This window comes from Balaenoptera ricei, chromosome 8 (genome assembly GCF_028023285.1).
Source record: "Balaenoptera ricei isolate mBalRic1 chromosome 8, mBalRic1.hap2, whole genome shotgun sequence".
In the NCBI taxonomy this organism is placed as follows: domain Eukaryota; kingdom Metazoa; phylum Chordata; class Mammalia; order Artiodactyla; family Balaenopteridae; genus Balaenoptera; species Balaenoptera ricei.
The window spans coordinates 106,953,591-106,976,820 of record NC_082646.1 but is presented as its reverse complement, the minus strand read 5'-3'; the positions used below and the strand labels follow the sequence as shown (position 1 = coordinate 106,976,820).

At 56.6% G+C, this 23,230-nt stretch overlaps 5 protein-coding genes across 7 annotated transcripts; 3 read left to right on the top strand and 2 right to left on the bottom strand.

The window, feature by feature from the left end:
• Positions 1 to 1,946: 1,946 nt before the first annotated feature.
• SYVN1 (synoviolin 1) lies at positions 1,947 to 8,053 on the top strand. 2 transcript variants are annotated; one of them, XM_059931965.1, is made up of 16 exons: positions 1,947 to 2,031; positions 2,869 to 3,017; positions 3,243 to 3,335; positions 3,425 to 3,577; positions 3,708 to 3,756; positions 4,172 to 4,275; positions 4,924 to 5,050; positions 5,148 to 5,247; positions 5,325 to 5,390; positions 5,486 to 5,602; positions 5,697 to 5,860; positions 6,147 to 6,275; positions 6,377 to 6,529; positions 6,617 to 6,803; positions 7,633 to 7,784; positions 7,861 to 8,053. In XM_059931965.1, the coding sequence occupies exons 2-16, from the start codon at positions 2,886 to 2,888 to the stop codon at positions 7,965 to 7,967; spliced, it is 1,833 nt and encodes a 610-aa protein (XP_059787948.1). In that variant the 5' UTR covers positions 1,947 to 2,031; positions 2,869 to 2,885; the 3' UTR covers positions 7,968 to 8,053. The 2 variants fall into 2 exon arrangements, with proteins under 2 accessions (XP_059787948.1, XP_059787950.1); XM_059931967.1 differs by lacking the exon at positions 1,947 to 2,031 and adding an exon at positions 2,065 to 2,230.
• A 950-nt stretch (positions 8,054 to 9,003) lies between these two features.
• On the bottom strand, positions 9,004 to 12,763 carry MRPL49 (mitochondrial ribosomal protein L49). Its single transcript, XM_059931968.1, has 4 exons — positions 12,642 to 12,763; positions 11,479 to 11,623; positions 10,533 to 10,657; positions 9,004 to 10,423 (listed from the first exon to the last, which is right to left on the bottom strand). Exons 1-4 carry the CDS (start codon positions 12,717 to 12,719, stop codon positions 10,277 to 10,279), a joined length of 495 nt encoding a protein of 164 aa, XP_059787951.1. The 5' UTR covers positions 12,720 to 12,763; the 3' UTR covers positions 9,004 to 10,276.
• Positions 12,764 to 12,879: 116 nt separating this feature from the next.
• FAU (FAU ubiquitin like and ribosomal protein S30 fusion) lies at positions 12,880 to 14,409 on the top strand. Its single transcript, XM_059929805.1, has 5 exons — positions 12,880 to 12,989; positions 13,258 to 13,340; positions 13,427 to 13,571; positions 14,015 to 14,070; positions 14,236 to 14,409. Exons 2-5 carry the CDS (start codon positions 13,266 to 13,268, stop codon positions 14,359 to 14,361), a joined length of 402 nt encoding a protein of 133 aa, XP_059785788.1. The 5' UTR covers positions 12,880 to 12,989; positions 13,258 to 13,265; the 3' UTR covers positions 14,362 to 14,409.
• Positions 14,410 to 16,657: 2,248 nt separating this feature from the next.
• Positions 16,658 to 18,033, top strand: ZNHIT2 (zinc finger HIT-type containing 2). Its single transcript, XM_059931964.1, has one exon. The coding sequence runs from the start codon at positions 16,786 to 16,788 to the stop codon at positions 17,983 to 17,985; it is 1,200 nt and encodes a 399-aa protein (XP_059787947.1). The 5' UTR covers positions 16,658 to 16,785; the 3' UTR covers positions 17,986 to 18,033.
• A 262-nt stretch (positions 18,034 to 18,295) lies between these two features.
• On the bottom strand, positions 18,296 to 23,203 carry TM7SF2 (transmembrane 7 superfamily member 2). 2 transcript variants are annotated; one of them, XM_059931962.1, is made up of 10 exons: positions 23,002 to 23,203; positions 22,403 to 22,599; positions 22,247 to 22,301; positions 21,683 to 21,877; positions 21,500 to 21,603; positions 19,847 to 19,966; positions 19,592 to 19,760; positions 19,306 to 19,386; positions 19,095 to 19,217; positions 18,296 to 18,570 (listed from the first exon to the last, which is right to left on the bottom strand). In XM_059931962.1, exons 1-10 carry the CDS (start codon positions 23,048 to 23,050, stop codon positions 18,410 to 18,412), a joined length of 1,254 nt encoding a protein of 417 aa, XP_059787945.1. In that variant the 5' UTR covers positions 23,051 to 23,203; the 3' UTR covers positions 18,296 to 18,409. The 2 variants fall into 2 exon arrangements, with proteins under 2 accessions (XP_059787945.1, XP_059787946.1); XM_059931963.1 differs by lacking the exon at positions 21,683 to 21,877.
• Positions 23,204 to 23,230: the final 27 nt, after the last annotated feature.

Genomic DNA, 23,230 nt, shown 5'->3' with positions numbered 1-23,230 from the left:
TACCCAGACATCCACTCAGCTCCTTCAACTCTTTGCTCAAATGTCATCTTCTCGCTGATACTGCAACCTGCTTCGAGCACCCCACCACACTCCTGGTCCCCTTTGTTCTGCTCTACTTTTCCCCTACAGCACTTATTACCTTCCAACATATTGGATAATGCACTTACATTATGTATATTATTGTCCACCACATCTACTAGGGTGAAACTTCACAAAGGCAAAGATCTTTGCTTTGTTCACTGAGTTACTAGAACAGGCAGCATGGGATACGTATTTGCAGACAACTGAATAAATAACTTAATTACCAGTTCGGATGTGGGGGGCAGATAGAGAGGGAGATGGTGAGTGTGATGCCCACGTTTCTGGAGCTGGGGTTGGGGTGGAGGACTAGGGACACTGAATTTTTTTCAAAGCAGGAGAGAGCCCAGATGAAGACCTCACATGGGAGTCATCAGCAACAGGGCAGGGGTATTGAAACCACAGGAGCAGAGAGGATCATGCAGGGAAAGCAGACAGAAGTGGCCAATGTGGACAGCATTTAAGTAAAAGGAAGGGGACAGAGACATAGCTGGGGAGAAAAGCAGAGGCATGTGGGAGGAGACAGAAGCTCAGGGAGGAGACTTTTAAGAAGGAGAGAGAGGTTGAGTCAGGCAAGAACTGAAAGCTGGCTACTGGACGTAGTCACTAGACAGTCATAGACGGACTTATGGGGGAGCCAACTCAGTGACAGGTTACAAGCTAAACTGGTCAGGCCAATTCAGGTCAACAGGTGGTGGTAAAGGTGATTGAGGTTAACGGTACGCGAATATAGGGTCAGAGAGATCTGGTGCCAATCCCAGGACTTGTTAAATTTCTGAACCTCAATTGGTCCCACGTAAAATGAGGATAGCACCACCTAGCTTATTAACTTTAGTGACTGATGATTAAATTAGATGATGGAGGAAAACGCAAGGCACAAAGTGGGTGCATTAGCTCCATTCTGTCAATGAGCCGACTGGGTTGGCTGCGGAGACATAGACAGCCAAGACCAGGGGAAGCTGCGCCTACGGCCCAGGACTGAATGATATAAGGACAGCAAAGCTGTAGGCTTGGGGAGGGGTGCGGGCATGCGACGTTGAAATCCATCCCTTTGCACAGAACACTCCCATCCCAAGATTATCCGGAATGAAAGGTCTGCCTTCTACTCAGTCGCAGGCACAGCTCCCTTTCGTAGCGCAGCAAACGTCCCCTGGGGCAGAAGAGGAACACCCGCCCACAGATTGCGCCTTTTCTACTCTCTGCCCACCCGGGTTGGACCTAGCCCTAGGCAACGCTACCTTCCGCCCCTAGCAACCACTCACCTGCTTTTCTCTTTCTATAGGCCAGCGATTTTCCTTTCTTTTTCTTATTGGTCCGCGTAACTCTATTTCGAGCAATCAGTAGCAGCCACGGGGACCCAACTCACTCCCACACAATTTGGGGGTGATCTAAGAGGAGACATATGTTTCTTTCCTGCATCCAGTTCTCTTAGAAAGCATCTGATTTGTCAGACTGTTGTGAATCCCCCTGGAATGAGTCTCTAAGACACTTTATTTCTCTTAGACCTTTAATGTCTGTCCCTTGCATACTCACCCCTCCAAATGGTACGGCCCGCACAATGCCCCCCCACCCCCCGCCAATCCAGCCGCTTTGAGAGTCCTCCGCTAGGTTGAGTCCACTCAGAGGCGGAGACGATACCATCTGTGACTAATAGGGAGTCTCTAATCCTCTCCGGGTTGCCCTATTCCGCTTAGACCACCTCTCCCATCTGTCGCTCGAACCGTGAGCACGAACCCCAGTTGGGTGGTGGGACTACTGTTCCCGGCACCGCGGGGAGCGCGCTGCGCGGGCAAGGAAAGGCGGCACTTGGTACGATCCATTCCCCGCCCCGCCCCGCCGGAAGTGAGGTGTCTCACCCCCGAAGTTCCGGCTCGCAGTGGGTGGGGAGTGTTGTTAACCGGGGTCGCCTCCGCAGTCGCGGGGTTTGAGCGGGCTCGCGGCGCTGGGCTCCTGGTGAGTGGGCAGGGGTCGGGCCCGGGTTGGGGTTGGAGTCAGGACCTAGATCTTTCCCCTTCAGGTCTCCGGGGTCGGCGCGCCCCCTCAGCCCCGCCGCCCGCTTTCGGCCTGTCAGCTGGCCCTAGACAGGCGCCCGCGCGGCCGCTCTCAGAGGCCCGGCCCCGCCTGCGACGCTCGCAGCTCCTGGCGTTTACAGGTGCGCGACCGTGGAGGCGACCCGGGTCCCTCTCCGTCCCGCCTCTGCATCCTGACGGTCGGCCGTTTCTCCGGTGCCCCGAGTTGTCACTGCCCCGGGGGTTGGGGAGCGCCAGGGTTCCAGGCTGACGTACCCCGCCCGCTCCCGCGGGGCGCGCGTCGGAGCTGCCCACCCTGGCGGAGCTGTCACCAGCGCTGTCGCCTGCCCGGCTGCGCCCCCCAGCGCCTTGGCTTCTCCCGGTCCAGGCCGCACGTTCCCACTGCGGGAGATTTCTTCTTTTGCATCCCACTCCATCACCGTCACTTTAGGGGCACCGGGAGCAGTTCCCTCCTCCTCCGACTCTGCTGCCTTTCCTCATTCTTCCCTGGAGGCGGCGGTCTGGCAGGCGGCGTGGAAAGAGCCCTAGATTTGAAACAAGACTAACCCAGGCTGCTGGCCTTGCGTCAGTGTGATCACTTAACCCCTTTGAGTCTCAGTCTTCTAATTTGTAAAATGGGGGAGTATATGCTATTCTTGATGCGATGATGGTGAGGACGAAGTGAGGTTTCCTTTTGTTTCTCCTGTTTATTCGCACTGCGTCTCAGGCACTGTGCTAGGTGTGCACAGCACGGGCGTCACACAGTTCTTTCCCCCTGCAGGTCCCGAGGCCAGGGCAATGTTCCGCACCGCCGTGATGATGGCGGCCAGCCTGGCGCTGACCGGGGCCGTGGTGGCTCATGCCTACTACCTCAAGCACCAGTTCTACCCCACCGTGGTGTACTTGACCAAGTCTAGCCCCAGCATGGCAGTGAGTTCAGGGCTCAGGGAGGGAGGAGCTTCCTGGGAGGGAAGGAGGAGTCTGTTTGAGACAGGGGCGGGGCTAAAGGTCAGGTAAGTGGGAGACAAGTGAAGTAGCTGCCAGGCCTAACTTTGAACAAATTGTGATGGGGATGTGGAGAGGTTCCTGAATGATGAGCCCCGGACAGAGCAAAGCAGAAAGTGACCTCAAACCATAGCCTCTCCTCCCTCCTAGGTCCTGTACATCCAGGCCTTCGTCCTTGTCTTCCTCTTGGGCAAGGTGATGGGCAAGGTGTTCTTCGGACAGCTGAGGGCAGCAGAGATGGAGGTGAGATGTTCATGGCTCCCAAGGTGAGGGGCAGGGAGCTGGGCAAACAGAATGTCTGAGTTCCACATCATTCCTTGCCCAACCTCCAGCATCTTCTGGAACGCTCCTGGTATGCTGTCACTGAGACTTGTCTGGCCTTCACTGTTTTTCGGGATGACTTCAGCCCCCGCTTTGTTGCGCTCTTCACTCTCCTTCTCTTCCTCAAGTGTTTTCACTGGCTGGCTGAGGACCGTGTGGATTTTGTGAGTTGGGTCGGGAGGTTCTCTGGAGCAGACAGAGGGCTGGAGGGCAGGCTTGTGGAGTGAGGGCTGGGGTGGGGACATGGGGTGAGCCCCAGCCTTGCTGACGGGCCCCCTCTCTCCTCTGCCTCAGATGGAACGCAGCCCCAATATCTCCTGGCTCTTTCACTGCCGCATTGTCTGTGAGTGAGACCCATGGGAGTGGAGAGGAGGGAGCTGGAGGGAGAAGAGGCACCATGAAGGACTGGAACATGAAAAGTCACTAACCGTGGACCTATACCATAGAGCACAGGCTGCCCTCGGCCCTCAGCTGTACAGGAAAGATAATTTAGGAAGTTAATTTGCATCATCTCTGCCTGTTCCACTCCAGGGCTTCTCAGCTGCCTAGCCCCTTAGCTCTTTGCCTCCTCACCTGGAGCCTGGGCCACCCCTAGGCAGAACTGGAGTTCCCAGGGGGCCGGGTTCAATGGAGTGTGCCCACCTGACTAGATGGCTGGGGCCATGGTGGGCTTGAGGGTGGGAGCTGTCTTAGAGCAGGAAGTGGCTGTCAGGCCCTGGGCTGACCCCACCAACCTCCCATTTGGGGGGTCCCCACAGCCCTTATGTTCCTCCTGGGTATCCTGGACTTCCTCTTCGTCAGCCATGCCTATCACAGCATCCTGACCCGTGGGGCCTCTGTGCAGCTGGTGTTTGGCTTTGAGGTAAAACTGGCTTGGGAGGTTGGGAGGACAAGCCCAAGGTGGCACTGTTGTGCCCTGACAAACCTTTATCGAGCACCTGCTCTGTGGCCAGCTCGTGTGGGCCACCAAGGAGCAGCCATCAGTCAGTCCCAGCCCCTGCCCTCTACACACTCCTAGGAGAGTGGGGACGGCACAGAAAGGCGCGTGTGGAGGAGGAGCCCTGACCTGGCGCTCAGGGAAGGCTTCCCGGAAGTTGATGCCAGAGGAGCTGGCTGTTGATGGACAGAAGGAATTAGCTTGATGGACAGCTGGGGAGGTGTGTCCCCAGCAGAGGAAGAACGTGTCCAGTGACAACAGTTCACGTCTGTTGAGTGCTTACTGTATGCCAGGCCCTGTGCTGAGCACTTGACCTGCATCTCTTTTAATCAGCAAAACAACGTTGTTATAAAGGAACAGTTAATTCTGTCATTTACAGACAAGCAAACTGAGGTTCAGAGAGGTCTACGAGTTGCTGAAAGTCACACTAGCTAGTGAGTGGAGAAGCTAGGAGGCCCCCGGCTGTGTCCAAGCCTGTGCTTGTACCGTGGCACTCCGCTGTGCACAGGCCTGGGGACAGCAGTTCGGCTGGAGCACGGGGCCTGTGTTCTTATGTCCGTCCCCCGCCCCCAGTATGCCATTCTGATGACTATGGTGCTCACCATCTTCATCAAGTACGTGCTGCACTCTGTGGACCTCCAGAGCGAGAATCCCTGGGACAATAAGGCCGTGTACATGCTCTACACGGAGCTGTTTACAGGTGAGACGAGCCTGGACCTCCCCTGACCTGCACCAGTGTCCCCAGCCCTGCCTACCAGGTCCTGTGACCTGCCGCTCTCTGCACCCCTTGCCCCCAGGCTTTATCAAGGTTCTGCTGTACATGGCTTTCATGACCATCATGATCAAGGTGCACACTTTCCCTCTCTTTGCCATCCGGCCTATGTACCTGGCCATGAGGTGAGCCTAGCCCTGCCCTGCCACAGCTCTGACCCCTCCCCTCCGTCTCCCTCCTTCTACTGAAACTGTCTTTTCAGGCAGTTCAAGAAAGCTGTGACAGATGCCATCATGTCTCGCCGAGCTATCCGCAACATGAACACACTGTAAGTGGGCCTGTCCTAGCTGCTCGCCCAAGCTCTGCCCAGGTGCCCCTGCCTCCAGCTCTGGTCTTGACGTGTCCTCGGTCTGTCCTAACCAGGTATCCAGACGCCACCCCAGAGGAACTCCAGGCGATGGACAACGTCTGCATCATCTGCCGAGAAGAGATGGTGACTGGTGCCAAGAGACTGCCCTGCAGCCACATTTTCCACACCAGGTGGGGATGCCCTGAGCAGCCTGCACGTCAGGGAGCGGCTTCGGAAGGCAGACCCCTAGGCGCCTGCTAACTGTTGCCTGGTCTTGACCCCCAGCTGCCTGCGCTCCTGGTTCCAGCGGCAGCAGACCTGCCCCACCTGCCGTATGGATGTCCTTCGGGCGTCGCTGCCGACCCAGTCACCGCCGCCCCCTGAGCCCGCGGATCAGGGGCCACCACCTGCCCCCCACCCCCCGCCACTCCTGCCCCAGCCCCCCAACTGTGAGTGGCCCTCATCTGGCCATCCAGCACACTGCTGGGTTCTCTCCCCAGACTGGGAGTGGGAAATGCGGAGGTGAATCAGAGTCCCTGCCCTCGAAGCTCAGTCTGGGGCCGGGGGGCTGGTCACAGGAAGAGACACAGATGATCGCGGTCATGTATGATCCGTGCTGGGCTCAGAGAGAGCCTGTGGGAGCAGAGGACAGAGCCCCAACACCCGGTCCCTTGCGTGCGATCTGGCTCTATCTCAGTTTGGACCTTTTCTCACCACCCCGTCCTCTCTCTGCAGTCGCCCAGGGCCTCCTGCCTCCCTTCCCTCCAGGCATGTTCCCGCTGTGGCCCCCCATGGGCCCCTTTCCTCCTGTCCCACCTCCCCCCAGCTCCGGAGACGCTGTGGCCCCTCCGTCCACCAGTGCAGGTGAGTCTTTTGGGTAGCGCACCAGCCAGGTAGCGCGGTGGAAGGAAGGGAAGCAGAGCCCCCTCAGCACAAACTAACTTCCTGTTCTTGCTCTTTCGCAGCCCTTTCTCGGCCCAGTGGAGCAGCCACAACCACAGCTGGTTCTGCTGCCTCTGCCCCAGCACCTGGCTCGGCCTCCGCCCCTGACGCTGGCCCCGCCCCAGGCTTCCCCTTCCCTCCCCCCTGGATGGGCATGCCACTGCCTCCACCCTTTGGTAAGCTGGGCAGCTCTTGGGGTGGTTTTGGGAGGTGGGGGGGTGTCAGGCCCAGGCAGCCCAGGCTGAGCCTCTCTCTCTCTCCAGCCTTCCCCCCGATGCCTGTGCCTCCTGCCGGCTTTGCTGGGCTGACCCCAGAGGAGCTGCGGGCTCTGGAAGGCCACGAGCGGCAGCACCTGGAGGCCCGGCTACAGAGCCTGCGCAACATCCACACGCTGCTGGATGCCGCCATGCTGCAGATCAACCAGTACCTCACCGTGCTCGCCTCCCTCGGGTGCGTCTACACGGGGGCCAGGGTGGGCAGCAGGGGTGTGGGGCTGCCGAGAGAAGGCCCCGAGCAGTGGTTCTGGGCCTTTTTCTCCCCTGCCACCCTGTGATACCTGTCGATTCAGGCATTCTATCTGTAGGCACACCCAAGGTGTCGGGATTCTTGGTGCCTTTTTATCCTCCCACTGCAGAAGGCCTGTCTGGATCTAAGGAGGAGTGGTGTTTATTAGAGAGCTATCCTTGAGTCTTGTCCTTTTATATAATTCCCAGTACTTTAATCATGTATACTCTCTTGACACAGGGTGACACTTTGACTGGGAATCACTGCCCCTGATCTGAGACAGCAAATACAAAGTCACTTGGAGCCAGCTTGGCCCGAGTTCAAGTCCTGATCTTATTACTCACTTGCTCTGTGACCTTCATTACCTTATTTGAATAGAGTTCTAATTCCTATTCGCAGGGGACATATACAAAGTGCCTGGCACCCAGCAGTGTCGGTACAGACTTGGAGGGGAGCTTGACTCTGAGACTTGTGTGCTTTTTGTTATTCAGTGCAGTCTTAGTTGGTACTCTAGAAGGTGCCTGGCATCTCAGAGTGGCAACTCTGCAGTGTAACAGTGAACAAGGCCAGCGGTCCCTCCCTGCAAGTGGTTTACAATCAATTGGTGGTATAGAATTCCAAGAATTCATTCAACATGTGTTCAGTCGTGTCTGCCGGTCACTGGGGCTGCAAGGCACATCAGCGCTGGAGTGCACCCTGCAAGGCTCACGGAGGGCAGAATCTCTCCAGTCGTGCCAGGATGCCAAGGCCCTCCTCTTGTCCCTTCTCTTCCTAGGCCCCCCCGGCCTGCCACCTCAGCCAACCCCACTGAGGAGACTGCCCCTACAGCTGTCGCTGCCGCCTTCTCCACCAGCACCCCCAGCTCTGAGGCCACCACCCCATCCCTGGGAGCCTCTCCACCAGCCCCTGAACCTGAAAAGCCTCCAGGTAGTTGCGGTCAGCCTACAGCGGGGTGGGGCGGGGGACTTCTCTGGGTTCCGCTCCTGGACCTCTCTGTCCCCAGCTCCTGAGTCCGCGGGCACCGAGGAGCTGCCTGAGGATGGGGAGCCTGACGCAGCAGAGCTCCGCCGCCGTCGCCTGCAGAAGTTGGAGTCCCCTGTTGCCCACTGACACTGCCCCAGTCCTGGCCCCTGCCCCCACTCTTGAGCAGTCCTCGCTGGAACACGTCCTGCCACCAAGTGCCAGCTCCCTCTCTATGTGCACCAGGGAGTAGTAACCCCCAGCTCTGAGACAGAGGAGGTGGCATCTGACCAAGTGGAAAGAGGCCTGAGGCCCCAGTTGACTCCAGCCCTTACAGTCCCGGGCAGCCATGGGGATCTTGGGTCAGTTCCAGCCTTCCTCTCCAACCCTTCAGCCCTGTGTTCTGCTGGGGCCACGAAGGCAGAAAGGTGCAGTGTCTGAGAAGCCCTCTGACCCCCCCCCCAACCCCGTCTGGGAGAAGGGGAGTCCCTCCGAGCCCCCCTTGTGTGTGGAGTCACGCTGCAGTGCCGAACAGTATTAGCTCCCGTTCCCAAGTGTGGACTCAAGGGGCTGGAGGTAGGCCAGGAACTTGCTCCTGGGCCCACCCACCAAGACTGGTACTGATGTCCTTTTCTTACCTGAACTCCCCAGGAGCCCTTTGTGGTGGTGGCTGTGCCCCTTGTGCCCTGTGGCATTTCCATGTCTTACTGGCAACCACACAACTCAGGGAAAGGAGTGTCTAGGGTGGAGGAGCAGGCCGGCAGCACTGAAGGGCCCTGCTCTGCCCCTCCCCCCCAGGCCCTTTTCTCCCTGCAGTTTGTCTAAGGTGAGACCGTCCCTGGTCTCACCCAGCAGCCACTGTGCAGTCTCACTCTAGGCTGAGGGCTCTTGTGTCTGCTTCTGAACCACTGCAAGCCCCAGAACCTACAGAAGGCAACTTCTTAACTTACAGAATTTTTCTTGAGTTTAGAAGAATTGGAATTACTTCCTTGCTATTGTCTTTTGGCTTAAATTTTGTCTTTGAATTTGAATGCTTGACCCCAGGAAAGGGGAGCAGGAGTGCCAAGCTCCCTGTCTTTCCAGTTTAGAAAAGGCTCTGGGCCAGGTGGGGATGACAGGAGCCAAGGCGTTGCCTGCCCCTGTCTTTTGCCCCTTGGTGTTGTGTTACAGGAGTTGCTGGAGACAGTTTCAGATGATTATTTAATTTGTAAATATTGTACAAATTTTAATAGCTTAAATTGTATATACAGCCAAATAAAAACTTGCATTAATGACTGGTGGAACTGGTGTGATAGGATCAGTGTGCCACGCTCCTTTTTCTTAACCCAGGCCGTAGACTCGAGAGTGGCCTGGAATCTCCAGGAGTGAGGGTTTACTTACACAAGCCAGCACTGTTCTTGGGCACAATGTTGAATATTAAGGTATTAGGACGATATACCCATTTTACATATGAAGAAACTGAACCCCAGAAAGGTTAAGTACCCTGCCTTAGGTCAGAGCAAGTAGGGGAGCCAGGCTCTGAACACTGTCTTAAGCCAGCTTGCCGCTGAGGTGGGGTGGGAACTCGGGCCTTTGGCCCTTGTGACTCCCAAGGATGAGGCAAGTGTGAAGGTTCCTTGGCTGGGGTGGGGTGGGGTGGGATGGGATGGCAGGGACAAAAGGTCACATCTTCCTGCCTGCAAACCCCCTGTCCAGCCTTGATACTAGGTCAGCAACCTGGGAAGGATGGCCCTGTGCTGGGCTGCTAGGAGCGCTCGAGGAGCCCCTTGTGGGCAGACTAGCTAAAGCTAATCAATTAATTTGCTGGAGCTGGAAACCCAGTCAGACCCAACTCTTAATATGGAATGGAATAGAGGTAACTGGCCTTTTTGCCTCTCCATGGGTAAAAGGAATGAGCCGAGGGGCTGACGTGCACTACACTTGGAACTGAAGACCTCCAGGACCCACGTCTGAGTCGTGTTGTGTTCTCTGTAGCCTCTACCAAGTCAGGTCTGACCTAGAGCAAGGGCTCAGGGATTTTTTGCCGCAGTGAGGGTCTGCGGGCCAAGGAAGGAATGTACCCAATGGGTCTGCCCTGTGCTACCCTCCTGTAAACTGGGCTGGGCTACTGCTTCCAACAGAGGGGCAATCAACAACCTCTACAGCTTGAATAGCTGAGTCCAAGGAGCTCCAATGAAGGGAAAGCAGGAACATGCCAAAGTGGGGGGGGTGGGGGAATTAATGCTCCCCCCTAGCTTGGCTGTTCCTGGTGGGTCTCCAATATTAGACAGCCCTCCCCCAGTGCTGGCACCTATACAGAATCCCATTTCCTCCTTTATGCAAACAAGGCCTGCTCCACGGCCCTCACCCTGGTCTCTGTGCCCCTTTCCCCTAGCTGCCTCAATAGCCACTTCCCTCCTGAGATCCCCGGCACTCCAGTCGCAGGGGAACACTGGTCATGCAGGCTGCTCAGCTGGGCTTCAGAAGCCCTTCTCCAGAAGCCAGGCTTTGAGCTGCTGGTCAAAGTAGCCCTTGACCCGAAGGGTACCTGTCACCTCATTGACCTGGGTGATAGGTGTCTTCCCCAGCAGCGGGCTCAGGAAATCTTCCACATCCTTCTGCAGGGCCTGGGGGAAGATGATGAGTCAGGCCTGGTCAGACCTTTCCCTCTAGAGGGTTCCCATCCCTTCAGCCCTGAAAGGTCAGAATCGGACCCTGACCCACCCACCCACTTACCCAAATGTCCCCCTCCACCTTCCGGATCACAGTCATCTGACGGTTTCCATGCGTGATGTCCTTGTAGACTGGGATGTTGTGCATACGAGAGCGTCGCACAAAGTAGGGCTGGTTGGGTGGGGGGTCTATGACAGAGAGAGACAGTGATAAGTCAAATGTTCCCAAACTTCATCTCACCTCAGCCAAGACCTTTCTCCTCAGAGTGTGCAGGGGGTCAGTGAACCTAACCGCAAAGCCACCTCCAGACTTCAGATCAGGAGACCTGCTCTTTCCCTAAGTTTAGAGCCAGGACCAGCTTGTTCACCCTGGTACCTCAAGGCCGAGCACAGGCCTGGCACCAGAAGGTGCTCAAGAAGAAATAAGGTCAGGGCTATGCCTCCCGGGATCTTTGAGTCCCCCTCTGGAGCCAATCCTTGCCCTTCTCCACTGGGTCAGGGAGGCTAAAATCAATCTCTGTCACAAAGGGATGGGGGTTTATAAGAACTGAACACCTGCCACAGGCTGGGCTCTGCATGACATGCTTTATGTGCTGAGCAGATGATCTCTATTTTGCTGAAACTGAGGTTGGGAGAAGCTAAGTGACTAACTCAACCACACTGGCAATGGATAGCAAAGCCAAATTTGGACCCAGAACTGCCCACCTCCCAAGCTGTGTTCTCAATTATGGCCGGGGGTGGAGGTGGGGGTCCAAATTCTTGGGTCTTCTATGCTTCACTTTTCCCACATGGGAAGACCTCACCCCAGTAGTGTGGATGGATGGGTACTAGCAAAACAGGTCTCCAATCCTGGGCCCTTTGTTGAACGTAAGACAGATGCTAGCTCTGAGAGATCTCAACACAAGTCCTGAACCTTCTGGGGAGTCCAGAGCCTCAGCCAGGGCAGATAGACCTCTAGGGAGGGGGATGTTTCCCTGCAGCCTTCAAGCCATCCCCATCACCCAGCTCACCTCTGGGGGGCTGCCAGCCACTAGGAGTGGGATAATGTTCATGCTTTGGGGGCTTTGGGATGCTGGTGGGGGGTAACAGGCGCTCCACAAAACGGTATTCATCCACAGACTCCACGAAGCTGGGGTAATCAGGAGGCCCCTGGGTCTGGCTCCGAGGGGGGAAAAAAAAAATCTCTCCATCAGCCTACCCATCCCCCACGCCCCACCCACCACCCCAGAACAGGGAGAACTTCAGTTAAGTAGAAAAAGGAAACATGACAAGCAGAGAGAATAGTATAAACAAAAGGTTGGAGGTAGGAAAGCACCAGACTTCAGTTTGCCAGGGTGCAGGGTACAAGTGGGACTGAAAATGAAGTTCAGGAACTCGGAAGGGCCTGCCTCTCTTAGGATTTCTGTGGGACTCAGAAGTGTGTGTATACATCTGAAAAGCTGAGTAACCGTAAGTGGGACCAATACGGCATTTTTCAGTATTTTAAAGTTTCCTGTGAAGATTCTACTTAAATATTCTAGTTCTGGGTTATGCTCTTTCAGCAATCGTGATAATTTCCCACTCACACTCATCCGATGTGACCCTCCCTCACCTGGAATGTTTCAGCCTCATATGGACACCACCAGGCACTAAGTGCTTACACGCACTGTTTTCACTTAATTCGTTTAATTCGACAAATTAGGTATTTTATTACCCCCCTGTGTACATCCAAGAAAGATTAAGACATTAGCAAACAATCTACCTAAGGTCACATTCCGGAGTCTGTCCTCCCATACTTCTCCCAGCAGATACCCTGGACTCCTGATAGGCCCCAGGGTTACAATGAGAATGAGAAGATGAAGTGGCCTATATATCGCGAGTCCCAGGTTCTCAGAAGTGTCGCCAACGAGCTGGGGCCAATTCCCACACTCTGGTACGGTTTCCCCTTCAAAATACTAGGCAGCGAGAGTCTATGTGCAGCACCCCCAGTTCTAACTAACTTAAGTTGTACTCCAATCATATTTCAAGCCCCGCACTCCGAAACGCGCTCCAGGCCCTGCCACCTTCCCTGTCAATCTTTCAACTGAGCTCCAGAAAAGTGCCCCCTAAGTAGGGACGCGGTTTTAAGACTACAAGAAATACAGTGAGCCTCCACCCCGCCCTCTGCCCCCAGCTTCACGCTCAGCGTTCTCACCAGTCGCCGCAGCCCGCAGCCCGGCGGGACACCGGTTCTCCAGCCCCGCTGCACAGCCCGAAACATGGTCGCTGCCATCTTGAACTCCCCCGTACACTCGCTTTCTGCGCGCGCAACCAGCCTGGCCCCACCCCTTCCGGCTCGCCCGGCCCCCGGGACCTAGAGAACGCCTGCGCAAAGCACAAAGAGGCGGAGCCAGGCGGCCTAGGGCGGTACAAAAGTCAGAGGCCTTGGCGGTCGCTCAACAGTGACGTGACACGCAGCAGGCGGTGAGGTCGTGCGCGCCCTCGCTCCTTCCTCTTTCTCGACTCCATCTTCGCGGTAGCGGCAGCGGTATCCGCGGTTCAGGTAAGGTTTGTGCCACGGATGGAGCCGAAGGGCTCGCAGGTTGGCCGCGAGGTTAGAGGACGCGGGAAAAACAGGGGAAGAAGGGCTGCTCTGGGGCCCGGGCCAGTCCCTGTCGGACCTCCCTGGCAGACCCGGCCTTACCCACGTGAGACCCCGAGACCACCTACTTCTTGGCGCCGTCGTCCCCGGCCCGCCACCCATTTCCTGACCCTCTTCTCGCCCAGAGTATTTCTTCTCTTAAAAGCACCCCCCCCCCTTTTTTTTTCAGTCGCCAATATGCAGCTCTTTGTCCGCGCCCAGGAGCTACACACTCTCGAGGTGACCGGCCAGGAGACGGTCGCCCAGATCAAGGTAAGGCTCCGTGGTGCTCCCTGGGGTCTTTTGTGTTTTTCATCCTCGCCCGCCGCGGGAACGCTGAGTCTCGTTTTTCCCTGTAGGCTCATGTAGCCTCGTTGGAGGGCATCGCTCCAGAAGATCAAGTCCTGCTCATGGCAGGCACGCCCCTAGAGGACGAGGCTTCCCTGGGCCAGTGTGGGGTGGAGGCTCTGAGCACTCTGGAAGTAGCCGGCCGCATGCTTGGAGGTGAGTTGGGGAGGTCTGTGTTGTGAACTGCTTTGTAAGCTCATGGGTGTAGGGTGTGTTCTCAATCCAGGGTGGTTCTTCCTGTTTACCTCTCTCAGAACGAACTTTTGAGAGGTCCGTGGGAGACTGAGCCAGAGTGTCATTCTATTTCAGTCACTTACTAGATAAGATCCTTGTCTGTGTCCCAATTTACTCCCTAAAACTAGGAGGTTGGACCAGATCTCCACAGTGCTCTTTAGGTCTTAAGGTCAGTAGCTGGAAAATTCTGAAGTGACACCCCAGAATGTACCAGACTAGACATTCTTAGAATTCAAATCTCTGTGACTTTGTTTTCATTCCCTGTTGGGCCCATCTTGCGTTTAAACTTGAGTTGAGGGAGAAAGGGTTCTGCTGGGTGGGGCCTTCTTGTTCTAACTGCTTGCTGTCCTCCTTTCCTATCACAGGTAAAGTCCATGGTTCCCTGGCCCGAGCCGGGAAAGTAAGAGGTCAGACACCGAAGGTAAGTGAGAGTATTAGTGGTGTTGTTTGGACTTTGTTTTCTACTGGCACGGCTAAGCCAAAACCCTTGGCTCTTGCCCTGTTTGCTTTCTCCCTTCCTGGCGATGAACCTGAGGGAAGGCATGGAAGAGACAACCCAGGTTTGATCATCCCTCACTTTTCCCAGGTGGCCAAACAAGAGAAAAAGAAGAAGAAGACGGGCCGGGCCAAGAGACGTATGCAGTACAACCGGCGCTTTGTCAATGTTGTGCCTACCTTTGGCAAGAAGAAGGGCCCCAATGCCAACTCTTAAGTCTGTTGTCATCTTGGCTTTCTCTAATAAAGTCACTTAGCCCAATCATCTCATGGTTTCATCTTCATGTATAGAGCCTCAGGGAGAGATGTGGCTTCTAAGGCTGGTGGTATGAAGAACAGTGAGGCCTCATTTTGGTTTTCTTGGCGGTGTCAGGAGTTAGCAGCTTGGCAGGGATTTGTGGGTGGAGGTGGAGGAGTGGTAAACTACAAAAAGAAGATTCCTGTGAAAACTGGTAACCATAAATGCCAGCCCTTCAGGTGGAGAGTTGAGGAAAATTCCAATCCCATGCCAAATAACTTGATAATTAACTTCCAAATACTTTCTTATTTTCGGTCTTTTTCTTTTAAACAGAAGATAGCAGGAATCATCGTGGTGGGAGAGGTTTTATAGCGGCAGCAATGGAGAGGAGGAGATTGATTGAGTAGAAAATGTATCATGGAACACCAGTCTAGCATTTCCCTGCACTTGGAACCAGCTGTGGCTTTAGTAGAATCCAGACCAGGAATCTGGTCTGCCCCAGCTTCAGAAAGTATTGCCTGATTACATTAGTACTGCAGTGATCGTGTTTGTTCTGATTACCTGATGGGCCTTGCTAACCTAATCACAGGTGAGGTGGCTCAGTTGATTGTTTCAGTGTTCTCAGAATTGGAGTTCTCTGGGACTGATTCAAGTTTCCTCCTAGCGACACATGCATACCCATTTGTTCATTCTGCTAAGCTGTTTGAACCTGCTGGTTCTTGGAATACAGCATACTATGGGGTAAAGACCTTGGGCTCTAGACTTGGGACTGCCTTGAGTTTGGATCCTTGTTCCATTTATTCACTAGCTGGCTGACTCTTTGGGCTGCGCCACACAGCATGTGAAATCTTAGTTCCCCGACTAGGGATCAACCCCGGGCCCCAGCAGTGAAAGCGCCAAGTCCTAGCTACTGGACCACCAGGGAAGTCCACTGCCATCTCTTGAGAGTTGCTTTGAGAATTTTACGTAAAGTGCTTAGATCAGCACCTGCATTCTAGAAAGTGCACAAATAAATTGGCTATTTTTGAGTTCTACAGTGAGCTTCCTAGAAAAACATTGGCCCCCATCCGTTTTAGGAGTTTAGATTCTTGTGAGGAAAGCAAGGAAACTAGTTACAAGTGTTAATGGCCTCAGAAAGTAAGCAGGGTGCTGTAATAAAAGGGAGTGTGACAGGTGGACAGATAAGCTAGGGGAGGTCTCTGACGATGGGATGTGTGAGACCTGAAACAGGAGCTGATCAAGCGGTGAGATGGTGAGAGTTCCAGCCAAGAAACCTGTGTGCCAAGGTGTGGCAGATCCTGCAGGGTCTTGTCAGATGTGGAGAGAGTTTGGTTTGAGTCCAGGTACAGGTCAGGGTTTTAAGCAAGGGCCTGATGTGATCTGACTTTTGATCTAGTATTTTCTCTGGCTGACTTTCCTGGAGGGCTGGCAAGAAAAAAGGAAACCAGTTAAGCTGGTGTCATCCAGTTGAGCAAGTAGCTTAGACCACCAGTGGTGAAGGGGCTGCAAAAATGAGCAGACTCTTCAAATCCATCCAGATCTTGGTAGGGAAACATGATCCAAATTGAGATAGAGACAAGGTATTTTGAAGGCAGAGCTGACTAGAGGTAGGGCTGAATATGAGTGAGGTGAGGGACCAAAGAACCAGAGCGAGCTTTTAGGGGTGCCATGGATCAGGGCTTCGCAGCGCTTGGCACAGGTTGTGAGTCGTCACCCGCACTCTACCACAAACTGTGAGCTCCATTAGGGCAGGCACCTCATCTCATTTTGCTCTTCAGTGTGTTTTCGCCGCCTAGTGTGAAGTTTGCACTTTAAAGTTGGATGAGGAAGTCAAGCAGCTCAAATATTTGTTAATGCTTCTTCTCAAGAGGGGAAATGCCCCCAGCACACCCAGTCTAGGCTAGGTACCCCACCTTGGCCTTCTTCCACTCTCCCCTTTGTCTGTGTCCCCTAGTAGAATGGCTGCCCCTTCAGCGCAGGGACGCCTCATCTCCCATGGGCTTGGCACAATTAGTGGCCCAGAGTAGATTAAGGTTAGCAAAGACTGGGTTTTGCCGCAGCGCTTTATAGTGCTAAAAAGGAAACCACTAGGGGGCGAGCTGGTACCGGCGAAGCGTCCGCCGGACGCACTTTCCCTGCGCTCCCACCGCGCAGGGCCGCGCTCCGCCGAAGCCCGGGACTGAGCTCGTACCTCCCCACCGGTTCCGGCGCATGCCCAAGCGCGGCTCAAGAGAGGGGCGGGGCTTGGCTTCCGAGTGCGGGCGGAAACTGACGAGAGTCCTCGAAGAGCTTTGACTAAGCGCTCCGTCGGCCCCGCAAAGAGGCGGAAGTAACCGAGAAGCGCCGGAAGTTTCCGGTCTGCTGCCCTTGTGCGTTCCCGGGTGGTGTGCGGCGCCAGTTGCCATGGAGCCGCCCGGGCCTTGTGGTTTCTGCCCCGCCGGGGAGGCCCAGCCAGCGCGCTACACCTGCCCTCGCTGTAACGTGCCCTACTGCTCGCTGCGCTGCTACCGGGCGCATGGCACCTGCGCCGAAGACTTCTACCGTGACCAGGTGCTGGGAGAGCTGCGCGGCCGCAGCGCCTCTCCCAGCCGCCTGGCCAGCGCCCTACTCCGGCTGCGTCAGCAACGTGAGACCGAGGACGAGCCCGAGGACGCAGGCCTCAGGCCTGGGCCGGCGCCCGGCGGCCTCTCAGGACTCTGGGAGCGGCTGGCCCCGGCCGAGAAGGCGGCCTTCGAGCGGCTGCTGAGCCGAGGCGAGGCCGGGCGGCTGCTGCCCCCGTGGCGGCCTTGGTGGTGGGGTCGCGGCGCCGGGCCGCGGCTTCTGGAGGAGCTGGGTGATGCCCCAGGCTGTGACGCCGAGGAGCTGGAGCCCTCCCCTGCGAGGACGCCACCGGAACCCGAGAAGGATGAGCCTGCGGCTGCCGAACCAGTTCTCGGAGACGTCCCCGGGGCCTGCCCTCCTGCCGTGCCCACCCGGCTCCCCACGCTGGCCAGCCTGAGCAGGGGCCGGGCGTCGCCGCTTGTGCGCTTCCAGCTGCCCAACGTGCTGTTCGCCTACGCACACACTCTTGCCCTGTATCACGGCGGCGACGAGGCACTGCTCTCTGACTTCTGTGCCACGCTGCTCAGCGTTTCTGGAGTCCTGGGCGCCCAGCAAGTCTTCGCCTCTACCGAGGAGGCCCTGCAGGCCGCAGCCCACGTGCTGGAAGCAGGCGAGCATCCCCCCGGACCCCTGGGCACACGGGGCGCCATGCGCGAGGCCGCCCGCATCCTGCTGGGCGAGGACCCGGCCAACCAGAAAGGCTACACGTTGGCAGCACTGGGGGACTTGGCACAGACCCTGGGCCGGGCCCGGAAACAAGCTGTGGCCCCTGAGGAACGAGATCGCCTCTACCGGGCCCGAAAGAAGTGCCAGTTCCTGCTGTCTTGGATCAACGAAAATGAGGAGGCCCTCACACCCCTGGCTCTAGACTGCGCCAGGGCCCACCGAGCCCACACTGTGGCAGCCGTGGAGGTGGCAGCCCTCACTGGGGAGCTGGAGCAGCTTTGGGGAGGCCCCCTGCCACCTGCCCGGAGGACTCTCATTGAGGAGCTCCTTGGCTGAACTGGACACTCTTTGTCATTAATAAAGCTGTGACTGGTCTGCCCTGTCGCCAGTGCCCATTTCTGAGTGACAGCTGTTGTGCCACCCACCCCCAAACGCTTGGGCCCACAGACCACCTGTCAGCTTCTCCCTGATGGGGGCTGACCCAGCCAGTTTTTAAACAACCTGGCCCCAGAAAGGGAGAGAAGCAGCACCAAACGTTCCAGATGTTTATCCAAGGAGGAAGAGCAGCCCCTCCACTCCATTTTGGCTTCGTTTTCCCCTTTTGCTCCAACCACCTATCAGGCTGTTCACCCCTGCCTGTCGGAGCTCAGAGCAGGGTAGGGTGCAGGCCCTTGAGTGCCAGGTGAGTCCAGGCTCCTGGTGCTGGGTGTGCTGGCAGCTGGGTGGGCACGTGGCCCGACCTGGGACACGTGGAGCTGCTTCAGTAGATGTAGGGCACGATTCGATAGGGCACACGCCGGCAGTATGCGTGCCAGGCCAGGCCATACTTCTGCAGACACTGCTGCTCATCCCGGGCCTCACGGTGTACCAACAGCGCAGTGAAGTAAAGGAGGTAGAAGTAGGGCAACAGGTGGGACACCCCTGTGGGGAAAGGGGTCTCTCTTGACCACTCAGCCAGCCCCCCAGTTCACAAAGTTTTCCAAAGCTAACGGCTCACGGGGCCATCAGGGCTCCATGGTGAAAGGTCCAAGGTCTGCAGGGAGTGCTGGCGTGCGAGGCTGTCACAGAGGTCTGGCCCAGACACACCCTGAGTCCATCCCCAGCTCCCTGACTACCTCCACTTAGCGCATCCCTCCCAAGTACAGTGTTAATGCCACTCCCCTCTGATGCCGCACCCCAACTCCAGGGCCTGCTTTGGTGAATGAGCCCTCTCTCCCCACAAATCCCCAGAATTTGGCACTATACCTTATATTAGAGCATATGGTAGCCCATCTTCCAGGATGGTCACCAATGTAAAAAGAAAAAAAAAAAATAAAAAATAAAAAAACAGGGGTGCAGCCCTGTTCTCCATTCCACACCCAGACTGGGCATCCTGTGCTCACCACTCCACCTCTGCCCCTCACACACTTAACGGCCCCTGCCGTGCGCCAACCCAAACCACTCACCGCAGGGCAAGGACCAGGCCAGAGCCATGATGAGGTCTCCAAGGTAGTTGGGATGGCGGACCATACCCCACCACCCAGACACCAGCAGCCGTCGCCCTGTGGCTGTAGAGATGGTCTCAAGGTCTGGGGAAAGACACGTAGTGGGATGGGGGACCCCCTGGAAGTCCAGCTGCCCGACCTCGCTTCATGGCACCCCAGAAACCCAGCTCACCAGCCACTCTGGGATCAGAAGGATTCTTCCGGAAGGTGTTTTTCTGAGAATTGGCTCCACGGAAGATGTAGTAACCAACAGCTGGGAGAAAGCGTGAGCAGGCAGTCAGGGGCCTCTGTCTGACCCTGACCAACTACCCACAGCCCAGACTCAGTCTGCCAGGAGACCCAGGACCCAGCCCTTGGCTTTAAAGAAGGGTGTGAGGCTTAGCACCTACCTAGTGGGTGCTGAATAAATAGTGAACGAATGAAAGGGGGAGGGAGAACGCTTCCCCTTCCTGACTGACCATTGATGAGGCAGATGACCGAGGCCAGGGGCAACCCCAGGGGCTCTGGGTGGTACAGCAGGAACTGGGCCTGCAGGCTGTAGGTGAAGGGTACCCAGGCGAGGTCCCCAAAGGCCAGCATGAAGCCAAACCCGTCGTGTATGATGTCCATGGTGGTGAGGACCGCCTCCTGCAGGGACAGGACCCAGACACACTGGCTTAGTCCCCACGAGGTCCTCAGGCACCCTCTCCCTCCCTAGCCCAGTCCTGCCTCACCTCGTGCCAAAGTGCATCACCCACATATAGTAGCTGGAAGCCATTGACCAGCCACATGGCCAGTGAGGGACTCCCCCGAAGTTCTGCTTCCTGCATCAGCAAGGCCAGGTTGATGAGGACCTGGGGGTTGCACAGCGGGTGAGACAGGGCAGTCTGTTCCCAGTTCGTCTCCACAGAGGTGAGGTGCAGCGCCTGGAAAGGCAGTGGCCCGCCTGTGCCCTTCTCTCAGCTGTCCGTCACTAACTCTCCAGGCCTTTGTTGAGTGGCTCCAGCCCCTGTACCCAGGGGCACAGAGACTGCACTGGACCACCTCCTGACCTGTTTTCTCTTGCCGTGTCCTGTAGTGTTCCCTTTGGGAGAGCACTGTTGGGAGAAACTGCACACTTCAGGTTTGAGAGTTAAAACAGACCTGGTTTTGGGCTTCCCTGGTGGCGCAGTGGTTGAGAATCTGCCTGCCAGTGCAGGGGACACGGGTTTGAGCCCTGGTCTGGGAAGATCCCACATGCCACGGAGCAACTGGGCCCGTGAGCCACAATTACTGAGCCTGCGCGTCTGGAGCCTGTGCTCCGCAACAGGAGAGGCCGCGATAGAGGCCCGCGCACCGCGATGAAGAGTGGCCCCCACTTGCCGCAACTAGAGAGAAAGCCCTCGCAAAGAAACGAAGACCCAACACAGCCATAAATAAATAAATAAATAAAATTAAAAAAAAAAAAAAAAAAAAAAACAGACCTGGTTTTGAATCTCAGCTTCGCCACCTGGGCAAGCTGCTTACCCTCTCTAAAGCCTATTTTCCCCACCTCCATGTAGAAAAGGGAGATCATCATGGACCATAATGTGTGTGAAGCACTAAGCACCTAGTAAGTGCTCGATAATGATGAGCTGGCAGCCAGCCTATACTGAGCACCCCCATTCTGGTAGCACTGGGCTTGAGGCTGCCAATCAGGTTACCACCTCTAATCCTCACAACAATCTTGGGAGGAAGCTCTTACTTTATCCCATTTCACACATGATGAGGAAACAGCCTTGAAGACCAGATCTGTGACGGGCGCCCAGCACTCCTCCCGTCTCTGGATGAGGTAGTTTCCAGGGTGACAGGGACCTTGTTCAAGAAACCCTTCAGGAAATCTTGACCACAGTCCAGTATGGGTGATTATAACCAAAAAAAACACAGTTGGCCTGTTTTCAAGGCTACCAGTGACAGGTTGCTAAACCCAGTGACCAGTTTGAAGTTCTGCACCGCTTTGACCAGCAAGCAGCACAGGATCACTCTCTCTTCTCCTCGAAATAGATTTTGCGCTTGACCGCTTTATTTATAATTGCACCTGCTCTCCTAACTCCCTCACTTTTTCCCCATAGCACTTAGCGTCCCCTGACATGCGATACATATTTTACTTATTTTTTGTCTATCTTTCCCGCTAGAATGTAGGCTTCATGAAGACAGAGATTTTTTTCTTTCTTTCCTGTAACTTTTCTTTCTTTTGTCTCCCAGTACTTAGAGCAGTGCTTGGGCACATGATGGACTCAACAAATATTTGTGGAATGAACGATTAATGATTTATGTCAGCACAGTATTGGCCCTGCGCAGCCCAGGCACTGCTCACCCATCCCACCCCTCCTCCTGGCTGGAGGCCCACTTAGCCAGGCCCAGCATACCCAGCCGATGAGGCCAGGCCGCAGTTCGCAGAAATATTTGAAGTCAAAGGAACAGATGCGCGGGTTGAGCTCCCGTCCCAGGAAAAAGTCGTAAATGGGATTGCCTGGAGAATAATGGGAGGGTGAGGTGCAAGCAAGCACCCCCATCTGCCTGCATCCACACCCTACTGGGACTCCTCTCACCTGAGTTCCCCCCGGGTGCCAGGGCAGAGGCAGGGGCTACCAGAGCCTTCAGATAGAGAAGGAGGCTGAAGATGAAGGCGGTGAGGGTGGCCGCAAAGGCCAAGGGCAGGAGCATTTCCGGGAGCGCGCTCAGGGGCAGCCCGGCTGACACCCCCAGGCCCACCAACAGGGCTGTCAGCACCAGGGCCTGGAAGCCTGAACCACAGCACACAGTGAGACCTGGGGATTGCGCCCCTCCCCCTCCGCCCCACCCCCAAATACACACGCGCGCACGCACACACACACACACGCACACAGCCTAAAGCCCAGGGAGGTCGCAGACCTTGTCCCAAGCCGTTAGGGTCACCCCAGCCACTTCTCTGGTGCATAGAGTGGCAGCAATGCTGGGAGTGGAGGGAGGAGGGGTGTGGAGGGAGCCAGTGGAACCCCCTACGTCTGTCCTGGGCGTAAAGAGGCACAAAATAGAAATTGGGGTCGCGGGCTCATCTCCATAGACCTCCCCACCGGGCCTGGGGCTCCACCCCCATCCCCACAACTCCGCGCAAGAACCCAGCCCCCAAGCACCGTTAATGGGGTAGCGCAGTCGACTCTTGTCCTTCAGTTCCTGCCCCTCGGCCACCTGTGGGCACAAAAGGGTGCTAAGGGTTGAGGGTGTCTTTCTTCTCGCCAAGCCCCTCTCTCCGCCCGCCTCCCCCGCGCGTCCGCGAGCCGCGTCCGCACCTTGCGCGCCGGCAAGAGGTAGAGCGCCGCCTGCAGGCCGAGCCAGGTGAGACACAGCAACAGCGCCCACGGGCTCCACAGCTCCTCGAGTTCCGGCAGGTAAGGGGGGGGACCCAGGAGGCGCGCCGGGCCCGAGCGGGCTACCAGCAGCAGGTGGAACATGGTGGCGGGAAGCAGCAGCAGCAGCGCCGCAGCGCCTGGGGAAGGGGGCAGTCGCGGCGGGGGTCCGCTCTCCAACTCTCCCGGACCCCCGCAGGCGGCCCCCTCAGCATTCCCGTCGCCGTCTTCCACATCCCGGACTCCGCCCTCGGCCCCCTTCTCTGACTTCTGTCTTGGTCCCCTCGAGGATCCTGCTCCTCTTCCCCCTAGTCCGCCCGGTCCTCCATGCCACAAACCCCCTGCTCTGCAGCCGCCGGACCTGGTTCCTCCTCAGCCCCCTCTCCAGACGCTCCCCCGCAAACTCCTAGATCCTCTGACTCCCGATACCCCTCAAAGCCTTTCATCCTCAGATCCTGCCCCCATCCCCGCTCATAGCTCAACCCTGCAGTTCTCCCTCGCATAGCTCTGGCCCCAAGTACCCCCTCTCTCTGCCCCATTACCCAGGGGTCCTCCGAATTCCAGCTCGGCCTGGGAGCCCTGAGGGGCCATGGTCTCCTCCGCTCCGCCGGGGGCTGGGGGCACTCAAAAATCCGTCAAGGAAACACAGCCCACCCCATCCCCCAGCAGATGGGCTCGGTGACGCGGAGGATCCAGCCCAGCTGGGCTTGCACCTGTCTGCACGGAGCACAGACAGCGACCGCTTTTGTCCCGAGGTCTTTAAATGGACCC

Coding starts and splice junctions, on each gene's coding strand:
- SYVN1 (XM_059931965.1), top strand. CDS start 2,886: ATGTTCCGCACCGCCGTGATGATGGCGGCCAGCCTGGCGCTGACCGGG. Junction 5,248..5,324: donor CCTATGTACCTGGCCATGAG/GTGAGCCTAGCC, acceptor CTGTCTTTTCAG/GCAGTTCAAGAAAGCTGTGA. Junction 7,785..7,860: donor TGAACCTGAAAAGCCTCCAG/GTAGTTGCGGTC, acceptor CTCTGTCCCCAG/CTCCTGAGTCCGCGGGCACC.
- MRPL49 (XM_059931968.1), bottom strand. CDS start 12,719: ATGGCAGCGACCATGTTTCGGGCTGTGCAGCGGGGCTGGAGAACCGGT. Junction 11,624..12,641: donor GCTGCGGGCTGCGGCGACTG/GTGAGAACGCTG, acceptor CCTCGGAGCCAG/ACCCAGGGGCCTCCTGATTA. Junction 10,658..11,478: donor TGGCTGGCAGCCCCCCAGAG/GTGAGCTGGGTG, acceptor TCTCTGTCATAG/ACCCCCCACCCAACCAGCCC.
- FAU (XM_059929805.1), top strand. CDS start 13,266: ATGCAGCTCTTTGTCCGCGCCCAGGAGCTACACACTCTCGAGGTGACC. Junction 13,572..14,014: donor AGCCGGCCGCATGCTTGGAG/GTGAGTTGGGGA, acceptor TTCCTATCACAG/GTAAAGTCCATGGTTCCCTG. Junction 14,071..14,235: donor TAAGAGGTCAGACACCGAAG/GTAAGTGAGAGT, acceptor CACTTTTCCCAG/GTGGCCAAACAAGAGAAAAA.
- ZNHIT2 (XM_059931964.1), top strand. CDS start 16,786: ATGGAGCCGCCCGGGCCTTGTGGTTTCTGCCCCGCCGGGGAGGCCCAG.
- TM7SF2 (XM_059931962.1), bottom strand. CDS start 23,050: ATGGCCCCTCAGGGCTCCCAGGCCGAGCTGGAATTCGGAGGACCCCTG. Junction 19,761..19,846: donor GTGATGCACTTTGGCACGAG/GTGAGGCAGGAC, acceptor CTGTCCCTGCAG/GAGGCGGTCCTCACCACCAT. Junction 19,218..19,305: donor TTCTGATCCCAGAGTGGCTG/GTGAGCTGGGTT, acceptor GTCTTTCCCCAG/ACCTTGAGACCATCTCTACA.